At 40.8% G+C, this 13,161-nt stretch overlaps 1 protein-coding gene across 1 annotated transcript; it reads left to right on the top strand.

The window, feature by feature from the left end:
- Positions 1 to 242: 242 nt before the first annotated feature.
- Positions 243 to 12,854, top strand: LOC129722449 (uncharacterized). Its single transcript, XM_055675898.1, has 3 exons — positions 243 to 1,423; positions 8,113 to 9,238; positions 9,317 to 12,854. The coding sequence occupies exons 2-3, from the start codon at positions 8,135 to 8,137 to the stop codon at positions 10,385 to 10,387; spliced, it is 2,175 nt and encodes a 724-aa protein (XP_055531873.1). The 5' UTR covers positions 243 to 1,423; positions 8,113 to 8,134; the 3' UTR covers positions 10,388 to 12,854.
- Positions 12,855 to 13,161: the final 307 nt, after the last annotated feature.

Raw genomic sequence — 13,161 nt, 5'->3', positions numbered from 1 at the left:
TTTGCCGGTGCGCGGTGGCAGGGAACGGTGCAGAATTGGGAAAATCTATCACAGTATTGGAGGTCGTCGGTACGGAACTCACGAAAAATCCGAAACCATACACGAAACAATGTTAGCGTAGCTTAAGGCGTCTGATGATACAGCGATATGCAATACCGCACGAAGTGGTTGTGCTTTTTGTGTGTTGGGTTTGTTTACGACTTTTCGGTCGAAATACTTGGACCAGTACCCGAGAGACGGCTCACGTGTAAACAGGCTGTTCATTCCTTCTGCAAACGTGCAACTGTGACGACGACGGGGCGACAACGAAGACGAAGACGACGACCACAACGGAGTTGTTTTCGGTTAGAAGTTAAGCTATTCTTAGATAAGAGTGTTTTGCAGTGTAGAAGCGTTGTTTTTGTAATAATCAAACGATATTTTGATAAATGAAAACTAGTGTTTTTGGTGAAGATATTTGTACGAAGTGTTTTCGCCAAGTCCCAAGTGTGGCGCGCTGTTGCGCGTACGGTCGGTCCACTTGTCACGCGAGGTGCAACATTCCTGGGGCACTCACGCTTCGTGACCCTGCGCCGCGACGACCGAAGAGGGGGGTGTTGTAAGAACTCACCCACACAGTCGTTTTTCCCGCATATACAGGAACAACAGCAGCATAATCGCATCGCAATCGCAGTGTGTGAAAATTGAAAATAAAACTATCAAAACAGTACGAAACGAAATTTTGTTGAGTGAGGACGAAAAATCCTGCCTCTCCCCGCGGCGAACTCGAAGTGCTCGAAGCGGGCGCAGAATCGCAGTGTACGCTCAGGAAGTGCAACGGAGGCAAAGTGTGCACAAGTGAGCAATCAAGTGTGAAAGTGAAGGACACGATAATTAAGAAAGCAAAATTTATACGAAACTGTGGTTAGCCGCAACGATAAACTGCGGGCAAAACGAAGTGTGAAAAACAGAATGAAAGTTTCAAAGTGATAAGCTTCTTAGTGAACTGGAACAAACAGTTGTACACAAAAACACTAAAATTGCCTAAACAACCTTAGTAACAAACACACCTCGCACAGCTAAATTTAGGATTAAAAAACGCAACGAACGTACAGTGCAACACAACTTTTTCGGCTTTGCCTGTTACGTTTGAAAAAAAAATCCTTGTTCCACTATTTTTGCAATAATTGTTTCGGACTCGCTGTGTTTGAGGTTATCAAAATTTTAAAATTGCTCAACGCCCTTTCCCCTGTTACTGAATTCGAAAACAAAAATCGTTCCCGGTAGAATTTGTGTACGAGTGCAACAAAACCAATCGCAAGCAGAATTATTTCGATTATGAGCAACCGCTGCAAGGAATCTTCAACCAGAAGTCCAACCACGATCGTCTAAAAAAAACAGCAAGCAGCATTTCTCACTCCATTTCATCTCTAGAAATAAAAAGGTAAGTTCAGACACTGAAATGTGTTTTTTTTCTAACTCAAGAGATTTTTTTTTTGCCAAGTCACTATCCCTTAAAGAAAGCAAGATTTCCGCTCGCAGATAGAGGCGAGCGTGAAAATGCAACTCCTAACCGCCCTCAACGCGAACGGATGAGGATGAAACTGAAAATAAATTTAGAACTTTTACCAACAGCACACATGTGCGGGGAAAACGTTGCGCGCTGCGTTTTCTGCACGCCACATGTGGTTCTCGTTCCGTACGCCCGAAAAGGGAAAGCGAATCCTGTCGGCCGACGCAGGATAAGTAGCGCGTTATGTCGGGACCGCCGAGTAAGGATGCTCAGCTGCGGATGTAGCGTAAATTGCACAACGCATCACAAGTTTTACCTATAGAAATGTTCCGCAGCTTCATATTTTAGTGCTCGCGCATGGCGGCATGCTGCGGGCCGACTTAAGAGAGCGACGCGAAGCGGACCAGCTGCTGCTGCGCCTTGCGCTTAAGTGTTCTTATTCCGTACGGAAAGAGTGAAAAAAATCGCTTTCGTTTCGGCGGAAATTTGATTTGAAACTATTGTAACACTTAATGGCAAATTGAAAAAAGAAAAAGAAAAAACCGCTATAGTCAAACTAGTGGTTGTTTTTACCAAAAGTGTTCTGAAAAAACCTTATTCATCAAGTCGTTTTTATATTATAAATGCATTTTGATAGGAATTTCGGAATTAACACATTTTTAGGGGGATTTCCGGGGGATATTTCTCAGTTTCCTACGCTTAAACAACTATAGTGTAATAAGAGCATTGCCAATGTTAATGATATTTAACGATTCTTCTCAAGAATCCTATAAGATACACCAATGAGTATGAAAAATGAGGAAAAAAAACAAAGCAAAACTTGTGCTGCTGCACCGAAATCGAAACTTCCTCCTTTGCAGAAAACCTTGCCAAGCCTAACAAAAGAAGTTGCACAATTTGTGTTCTTTTCGAACTTTTCTTTCCTATGCATTTATAAAAGTGCAAGAGACGGTCTAACAAAGCCAGTGCAACAAGCATAGAGAAAAAGCAAAAAAAAGTGTGAGAACGAACGCAACATAAAGCTGAACTGGAAAGAAAGAAAAAGCCACAAAAGGATCAGGCACCTACCGTTCAGCTCGAAGCAGTCCCCTTACGAGTAGGGGGAGGTTTTCTCACTAACTTTCGCAGGATTACGACGGAGGATTTTTGCACTTTATTGCTGGGTTTAAGATTTTTGAGCATTTTTTGCTTGCTTCACACAAACAAAAGTGCGCAGAGATTTATAACCTAATAAAAGGCATGCTTGTGATGGGAAAAGAGAAAAAAAAACGCACGCCAAAGTTAAGTTGTCAGGATCCGCTCACACAGGCAGGCAGACTAAGTCCGGCATGCCGGCAGAGACAAAGGATCTTTGCTGGCTGCCTGGGATTATTACGAGCAGCTAATGATGATCCAATTTGGGACTTCCGCCTCAAAGGAAATGCTATAATTGAGATGTTGGCTTCTTGATATTTCCGTAGTGCTTTGGAATTATCACTAGATTTGATTGACACTTGCTGAGATAAGGAAAAAAACTTAAATCTGAAAATGATACTCGTTTCCTGTTGTATTGCAAGGCTAAATTCAACCAGTCCAGTGACAATGTGCCGAAAACAATTGAAGATAAATCCGCAAGATATTTAAGTTAAAAGAATTTTTCGTTGGCGAAAAACACTAATTTATAACTAAAGTTACAGTTTTACTAGTACACAACATTTGGCCGTTTTACTCATAGTTACAAATCTATAAACTGTCTGGCAAATAACGGCTAACTCGGGAGTAATTTCATGTAAAAAGGTGAATATTTTCAATCTTTGTTTGTTTTGCGATTTGGTATTTCCGATTTTGAATATACTTTGCATGGTGGTTTGTTTCCGACAAATATGTCGTTTTATGTTAATTGTCGAGGATCGATTCAAAAATAACATCCATAAATTAAAAAAAAAATTAGAAAAAATGGTGCATTTAATTGAAAAGATGTCTTCCGCAATACTGGAGATCAGCGGTTCTCAACCTTGGTACGCGAATGCCTTTAGGGGGTACATGAAGGAAAAATCAGTAGTCCTGACTGCACATATCAACGGTTGCTACTACGTGATGGGTCCGAGCCAACACCGACACAACTCGAATTTTTTCCATTTTGAAATTTTGATGTCAAACGATGCCAAATACGATTGAGTTTTATTTTACAAAGACTTGTTTCAAAATTCACAAAAAACCTGAGTTATAAGCCGATGTGAAACCTGAGTTACGAGCCGATGTGAAAAGATGCACCAAAGAAGGTAAAAAAAGATTTGAGCTTGCTCATAGCTACACGGAAGTAAAATCAATAATGGCGGACAAAGCAATTTTTCTGTGTAATACTTCATTTGTTGTTCAAACTTGCTTTTTAAACATGGCTGTGGCAATTATACAAACTATAGTTTCAAATTTGAAACCTGAACTACACTTCCACAACATGCTCTACCACTACTCTCTGCCACTCTGCGAGAACATTCAAAACCAGGGCCAAGGGGTACGCGGACAAAAAACGATTGAGAACCACTGTTGTAGCGAATGAAATTGCAGTACATACTAACAGAAAATGAGAAATTAATAATTTTCTCATGAATATTAATTTATTCTTTTATTTTTTTTGCAAAGTAGAGCTAACAACTTTCAATAACATTCATTAGTGATGAGAGTATGCAATACAAGAGTAAAACGCATTTGAATAACTAACAATTATTATTACAGATCGGTGGAACTGAACTCTATTTTTGCACCCGATTTCTTAGGTTTCCATACGATTTTATGTGGAAAAATTCACTTTTTTATTATTTATTCTCAAAAGCTGTTGGCTCCTAAAAATATCGACACATGATATTTGTAGGAAATTTTCCTAAAGAAATGTCTTCTGAAGACTATAAGGCGCTACGATGCTTGTAGAAAAAGTTATTTACTTTAAACCACGGGTCAACATTAAATTTTTCTAGCAATACTTCTGTAGCATGCTGCTCACCCACGTGATCAGAATCAATTCCGCATTGAATTCAGCTTGGCAGCCTCTCCGAAGAAACAATGCCCAGAGAATCACACTTTCAACACACATTCAATCAGATCTTACGATCTGATCTACACGTTTTCTACAAGCATCGTAACGCCCTATGGTCTTCAGAAGGGTTTTTTCAGGTAAATTTTCTACAAATATCATGTACCGATATATTTTTAGAAATTAGAGTTTTAAAAAATGAATTTTCCCATACAAAATCGTATGGAAATTTAACAAATTGGGCGCAAATTTTCACCGATCAATCTAAAAATTTACACAGTTGTTATAAGAGTCATAAATGTATATATAAAGTATGTATAAAGGTTACGTAACATCAAAAAATCTCAAAATCAAAATCATCAGCGTTATTTTATGAACAAGCCCTATAACCAGCTATAACCAACGTTCTAGTGCCGATGAAAATCATTGCCACAGGCGAAATTCTTAGAAAATCACCACCATCTTTTTCAATTTTCACTTTAAAAAACGCAGCACCTTTTCTTCTTTCTTTCTGGGCGGGATTGATATTTTTCAGCTCTAATGGTTTTGGCCTAGTATCTTTGACTATATTGCCACAGCACCCTTTCAAATACACTAGATTTTCATCCTTGTAACGAGCTGTCAAACTCTGATGAAACGTTTCACGTCCATCGTTCGCGGTCACGTAATTTGAAGAAAAGTCAACCAAATGATCTTCATCATTCCTTTAGTGAAGCAAAAATGAAAATAAAACAAGCGTTATCGAAATGAGATGCAAAATTTATCCAAAAGCGGACTTTTTGGCGAAGCATTTTGCCGGTCCATTACTAGTCGCGTAATGCCTCTGAACAGTACATAAACCGAGTTTAAAAAATTACAATTCACACAACAAAACTCAGAATATTAAATTTTCAGAGGTTTCCAAACGGCGAAAATCGAACGAACTTTTTTTCAATGCGACTGACGGATGACTTGATTTTGCCTTCGCTTTAATGTATGTGTCGATGGATTTCGGTAGCATCAACCACTCACGATACAGCTTCCTGGCGAGGGTTTTGGCCACTGAATTCCGTTTAACGGTTCAGTAAGGACCCGATCAGTTAAAGATATCAGGATTATAACAAATCTTGATATTTTGCTACGAACTTTTTGTTCCAACCGGTGTCTAAACTTGGTCTCATTAATAGTTTAAATATCGAAAATCCTATCAAAATTACTTAGTGATTATTACAAATTATAACAAGTTTTGTAATGTTTTCGGCAGAAAAGTATCAGGATTAGTTAGAATGTACAATATTTTGTTAATTGAATAACAAATTTTGTTATAAATATGCTTTAAAAAACACACTTTTGAACACTTAAGTGTATGATAACAGAATTTGATATAATTCGGTACATTTTATCATTCTGGCATATCAAGAATATTACAGGCTTTGCTATTTCTATCAAGTTCAGATATATTTGTGTTAACCGTTTGTTATAATCGTTTGATCGGGGAGCCTTTCCTATTTTAATGACACGAAATACGGCCCGCTTTATTGTCTGCTGGACGAACCAGACCGAAGAATTGACCTGCTTGGCCTCCCCCTGAATCGAATGGCTCGAACTTTGCTTGAAGTAATCTCTCACCTTCCCTGTCTCCGCTCGATCGTCTGGGTTTTCTTGAATTTTACCACACGGGACACAGTAGAATGGTCGATTCCCAACTGTTATGCAATACATCTGTGGAACTGGCCTTGATTCTCCACGCTCATACTTTTTGTCGAGGCAGTTCTTGCCAGAAGGCCATCTCTATAACCACTTGACAGAGAGTGATGAAATTTTGCTTATGTAAACATTACACTCTGAACTTGTTTAACCTAATATTTCACCAACTTTTTCCCAAGCAAAGAAAAGTAGTTGTTGCATTTTTTTTTCAAGTACAATCTTTATTGTGAGTCATGCCGTTATGAAAAACTAGCATAATTTTTAAAAATCTAACATGTATTATCGCAATCAAGTTTAGGTGAAATGTTAATTAACTCAGCAGAAAAATATCGTTTATGGTACATTTATTTAGTCTTGCTCTAAGCAACTACGCATTTATCATCTAGTTACTATTACTCGTTGTTAATTTCCAACCTTCTCAACCATTATTTCGACTGTTTCTAGATAACGAATTTTTTCCTTCACTCCTAACAAAAAAACCGCATTCGAAAAGCGCAACGCACGGATGGCAAACGCAGAATGCGGTTAAATATGACACGTTTTGGTGCTCTCCTCATGAACAGACTTCCGGTTTCCACGACCAGCCAACAACGCACGAGGATATGTGTGTGCGTGTATTTTTTGTTTTCTAAAAGAAAAAAGTGCATTTAAAACCCACACACACGGCAAAAAAAAACCGAAAGTGCTTCGACCTTTCGCTTGAACCCCGCGAATTGTCTCCCGGCACTCCCTGCGGGAAAAGTGAATTCGGTAAAGGCCGCACTTTACCACTAAATTAACTGAATGCAGCAGTAAGCAGTGGGTCTATTTATTACCGCCAACCTAGGGATTAGGGAGAGCATCGACCCTATTCTTCGCTTCTAGGCACGCATTCTATTGCATCCTGCAAATGCGTGCGACTCAGCAAGAATCATACCGATATATAGAAGTCTTTAATTGGCCACCCGCTTCTTTTGGCTTGTGCAATTTACTTCGAACTTGGGAGTTCAGGGAAGGGCATGTGTCATTAGCCGGTCGAACTATTAAACAGAATGAAGTGAGCAGCTTAGCTGCAGGTCGACTTTCTTTTTTTGGGGGTGCAAAGTTAGCGGGTTAGCGTGCCAACTGAACTTCAATTCAGCGTACATTGTTCGGACATGCTCGAGTATGGCTGTAGTAATAACACTAATCTCGAAATAGCTCCCGATTTTATGCAAATCACTTATCCTACCGTACAATTACACCGCGTTTGCTGCCTTATTTGCTCAGCAGCGATTCTGCAAAAATGCGGAATGAAAAATCGTTCCACAACACATGCTCATATCCGCCAAAAGGCACGAAAAGACCGTCTTCAACGTAATTACTGGCAGCTTTCTCAACAGCCGACTGCTGGACATGGTTTCTCCCCGCGCACTGGTGGTTTCTTTTTACGCCTAAAAGCAGGCAAATAATAAAATTTGCAAAATTCAAGCTTCCAAGAAGTAGCAACGGCAACGGCAACAGCAGCAGCACAAGCTCGCCACGGTTGATTAGTCACGCGATGATTTCTTCGCTTTAGTGGCCGCGCCGTGAATAGCGGTGCGACTTGATCGTAATCAAGATTGGTTTGAAAAAAAAAAAAAACGAGAAGCATTTTCGCTACTTCATCGTGTCTAGCCGTTCGGTCCCTGGAGGAGAGGTAGACATCCTCCGCCCTCCACAAAAGGATGTGGTGGAATTTTCCGTTGGACTCTCCGCGGTGCGGTTCGGTCATGCGACCGCCGCCCTACCTGGCGCCTCCATCGCCGTTGACGTCAGCGGGAAACTTGAATCGCAATCGCAATACGGGTAGTTTTATAATGAGTAGTGTATTGATTCTGAAACTGTTTTCGAAGGATGTGATTTTGGCTTCGGATGGAGTTTTACGATTATTATATCGACAATATTTTTCTTTCTTTCATTCTAGACATAAAATAATATTTTTCACAATGGGTAGCAGTGAAGCGCAGACCTACTGTCTAAAATGGAACAACCACAAGTCCAATCTGGTGGAGATTCTGGATGCGTTGAGCCGAATGGAATGTTACGTCGACTGTACGATCTACGTCGACGAACAGGTCCAATTCAAGGCGCACCGAATGGTTCTGGCTGCCAATTCGCCCTATTTCCAATCCATCCTGCAGGACGTCCCGATGGACCACTGCAGCATTCTGTTTCCGGGCGTTCAAGAATTCGAAATGCGTGCCATTCTAGAATACATGTACACTGGAGAGGTGAACATTACCCAGGCACAGATCGAACCGATCATGAGTATCGCGAAGCAGCTGGAGGTCAAGGGTCTGTTCGATATGGACGACATCAATGTAATCGAGCGTCAGCGTGGTCCTACACTCTCGAGTAATAACAACTACAGCAGTAACCCGCCACCTCCGAGCAGTAACCAGCAGTCACCTCCGGTAATCTCGACATCAACCAATGTCTCTATCGCTCACAGTAGCAGCTCATCTCCGCCGTACACATACAAATCACCATACACGAGCCTGTATCCTCGCACTAGTCCAACCGCCGTTGAACGAGAAAGAGATCGTGAACGCCGAGAACATGACGATCGGGAACACGGAGAACACTCCACACACCCCCACTCTCCTCCACACCCGCCATTCTCCCATCAGAACGAGCCACCTCAAGACGAACAACGAAAGACCCCTTCAGCATCTTCGTCCTCTTCACAACCAGGCCCACACAATCTCCGATGGTCTCTGCCAAGTCAGATCCCGGTTACAATGCACCAGCCGCAACAACTGCACAATATGCTGAGCTCCGTCTATGATTCCAGTGCAGATATGAACCCATTGAAGCGCAAAAAGCTGCAATCTATGTCGACCATGCTCCGCGACACTCCGATCCTACGAAACGTGCTTGCTCAATCCAATCCCGCAGATTCATCACAGTCCTCATCTTCTCCACTGGCACTTCAAGCCATTCCAGGATTGAAAGTGGAAGCAACAGCTGCTCCAGGTGCAGCTCCAGGCCATCGTGAACCCACCAATTTGAGCAATTCCAGTCATCACTCTAATGGTGGTGGATTCAAGGTAAAATTTTCAACTATCGTCTCGATTCTCAATTGAATACTAACAATTGGTCCCTTCTTTTTTGGTTTCTCTTTCCAGTACTTGAAAGAACCACTATCACCTTTCGCGGATAAGTCCTACGATGACGAAGCCCTAATGGACTCCCGTCTGAACTACAGCGCTGACGATGCCCGACTTGCGTCCTACGTCCCACACCAGCAGCAGAAGCCCGAGTGGAAGAGATACAAGCAGTACACCCGTACGGACATCCACAACGCTATCGAGTGTGTCCGCAACGGTATGAGTGCACTGCAGGCAGCCCGCAGGTACGGGGTTCCTTCGAGAACTCTGTACGATAAGGTGAAAAAAATGGGCATAACCACTGGACGCCCGATGAACCGCTCTATAAAGCGCAGCCCGAGCTCCGGCAGCAGCCCGGCCCCGTTCCCGTACGGTCTAAGTGGTGCATCGCATATGTTCGGAGCAGGACATTCCGGAGAGCAGCAAATGCCATCGCAGTCTCATCTCCAACAGGGTGATGATGATAAGGCTCGGATGATGAAAATGGAACATTCAGGACATCATTTACCACCTACAATTCCTCATCCTGCAGCTGCTCTGCTAGATCCCTCATTTCTCCAGCAAGCAGCAGGACGCGAAGCTCTGCACGCGATGGCCATTGCAGCTGCTGCTCATGCTGCAGTCAACGGAATGAACACCTCCCCAGGAACGCACGGAACGGCACGCTCACCCAGTCCAAACGTTCTAATGAAATATATGCGTTCGGTCTCGGAGAGTCGCAGCGAATTGCGCCGCGAGTCCCCGGAAGCTGATCGACACCGGCACAGCAATGGTTCTGAAACATACGAACGAATGGACCGGGAATCGATGGAGCACGACGATCCACGGAATATCAGCGCAGAGGGCGAAGACCTTGTAGAAGACCTATCGATGGCCCGGCGTGGACCTAACTCCGATCGTGAATCCGTTTCGCCTCAGCCCATGCCCAGCCAAGGCCACCAGCATCATTTGCCACTTCCCCCAGCGTTGCCCCCCCAACAACAGGGTGTCATTGTTCCCACCCCTGGTAAGCTCAAAGATGACTACAGCCCGATGGCGATCAAGCGAGAAATCCCGGCTGACAGCAATCCTCATATGGAAACGTCATAATCAATCCCACTGGAATCCATTTGGCTGTTCCTTTGTCTAAACGAATCTGTTGCTCTTCGCGAGAAGCGGACACCACACCCCCTTTCTATTCGTACTAATATGTTTCCTTAACACGGAGGACATTCTTCCTCGAAGTCTTGTTCTCTACACTATGAAACGGGTAATATAATTTTCCTTTCTTTTTTACGGTTAGTTTATCCTCTTTGTTTCCTAGTGTTTGATATTTCATGCGCAATTTGCGAGTAATAATTTAAACAAAACAAACGAAAAGACACATGAAAGCTCAAAAAAACTAACTGCGAATTTTAGCCGTTAAGTTATTCTTCGAGTAACAACAAAAAGCAACACACAAAAAGCCGCGCAACATGAGTTACCTTGACATAACCTGAAAGCAATCCCACCAATTATTGTTTATTTAAATCACATAATTATTTAATTCACTAGTATGTAATGATGAAAAAGCGATAACTTCAAGTGTTTTGCCCACGCTGGACCGAACGAATCTCAATCAGGATGAACCCAACACAACAAAATACAATAGTGAAAACAATCAATTTTATTCCAACAATAGACTGAGATTTTTACCGACTCGTACGCACACAACCAACAGCAGAACAAAATGAGACTAGCAGCTTAGTGAACTTACGAACCAGTTGAACAAACCGAGGTGCAATATAATACTGAACTCGTTTTAATTTTTCTCGTATGCTACACAGAGGATTCTATTTTCATTTTTTTTAAATATTTTTTCGTCTTTACCTCGTAGATAAGATCACCCTGCATGCATGCATGTATTTTATGTTGTTTTTTAATTATTATTTTGTTCCATTCTGTACTATAAACATTTACAAAAAAACGCGGAGAGTAGAAATCATATCAAGTTCCGTACTAGAAAATCAACATTTTTCTGTTTGGAGAGACAGCAATGCTAGCTAAAACTGACTGTACATATTTGTGAGTAGCAAGTTTTTGGTTGCGTTGAAAGAAAAAAAAACAAACGCCGCTGTCAACGTCTGTACTATTACTGTAGAGTTTCGCAACTTTAACTGTTTAGAGCGAATGGCCCCTCCTCCCCCACCGCCGTTCGCGATTTTCCTATTATGTGTAAGTCAATATTTGTTGAAATATCACCAACAAGTGCCTAAATATTAAACACAACGCTGAAAAAACGACTATTTTCCGTTCACGTTCTCATCCTATGTGTATACTTTTTTGAGACTTTTAATTGTTAAGTTGCCAGGCCATATCTCAATTTAAACAATGTGAACTAGGAAGCAACACCTAAGCTTCGATCTAGAGAAAAAAGGTATGTGAACAATTGAATGTGTTAGAATAATGCGTAGTAGTTGTGAAAATATTGTTAGCAAGACAAAAAAAAAATTAGCATATAAATGTATTTAGCAAGGGATGCCATATTCGGGAATAAACGAAAAGCGAATAAGAGTATGCATACACAGCGTGAAGCATGAGAATCAAAACCATTTTTTTCCCTTCATTTCTTTTAATGAAACAAGACTGATTAAACAGAAAAAAAGTGTTGCAGAATAAAAACTAAAAATAAATACGCTGTGGTATGCAATGAATGCAGCGCCCATCGATGGCAAAATGTATGATAGGATCGAACGATCAGCAACACCGTAAATGCACCTCCTGTAGATAAGTAGCAGTAACTTCGTTCGAAAATACCAAGTTGTCCGCGTGTAAACTAAATTCTGTACCATCGTTTCGCTTTAACTTTTTGATTTTTTCGAATGAATTTTTAAGACTGATTTATACTTTCTTTCGTTTTGTCGGTAACGCTCACACGCATTACTTAGATATTTATTCGCGAGAAATGAAGACAGAATGGCAGCGCAACGGGTACAAACTAGAAGCTGTTTTCACACAAGACTTAGGATAGATAAGTCACGAAATGCTCAGAGTAACTGAAAACTGAACTGAAATAGTGCTGGGGCGATGCAATACTACATACGGAAAAATTTCGATCTTCACTCGAAACTGGAAGAAACTATTACGAACATTGCCAGAGCCAATAGCAGTAAACTGAACAGCTGGAACAACTTGTTTTTGCTTTTTTTTTCACGGAAGAAAAACTGTTAACTCTTAGTTACATTATAAAGGATAATTTTACTATTATTTTTATGAATTATTTTATTCACATTAAGAACTCTTTTAAGTAAAAGGAAAACATAATCAAAAAGCAAAACAAGTTTCAAAACACAAACTGATCGTTGCCTAGATGTTAGTTCTGATGTTTTTGCAGAAGAAAAATTAAGCAAAAAGTATAATACCCGATTGTAGATTAATCGTTAGTGCATCAAAGTACGCAAAAGTTATAACTAAACTGTAATGACTACATGTGAACATTTTTCTTTTTGGAAAAATTATTGTATCGGTAGATGAAAGTAAACCAACATTTGATGGTTAAACTTTATATTAAATGTATAGAAAAAGAGCATGGAATAAAAACACGATTGAAAATATAAATGAGTTTATCATGAAATCCGAAAGCAAATTTTAAAATAGTGCCGGTTGTAACACCCAAGTCTATCTACACGAGATATAAATGACTTATTTTGATACGATTTTGTATTTTTCCAAATGCTTTTGGTAGCAAAATCAATCTGAAAGAGATACGATAACAAATCCTGAAACGAAGTTGTACTGAACCAAATCTTCCAAATTTTCCGCCTGTATCATAGCGTGATGGTATAATAACAATGCAAAATGGTCCAGAAACCAAATTTAGGGGGAAATATGGGTCTAGCGCTCTA

Source organism: Wyeomyia smithii, chromosome 2 (assembly GCF_029784165.1).
Source record: "Wyeomyia smithii strain HCP4-BCI-WySm-NY-G18 chromosome 2, ASM2978416v1, whole genome shotgun sequence".
Lineage (NCBI taxonomy): Eukaryota > Metazoa > Arthropoda > Insecta > Diptera > Culicidae > Wyeomyia > Wyeomyia smithii.
The sequence above is the reverse complement of the archived record's forward strand: the minus strand, read 5'-3'. Positions and strand labels throughout refer to the sequence as shown.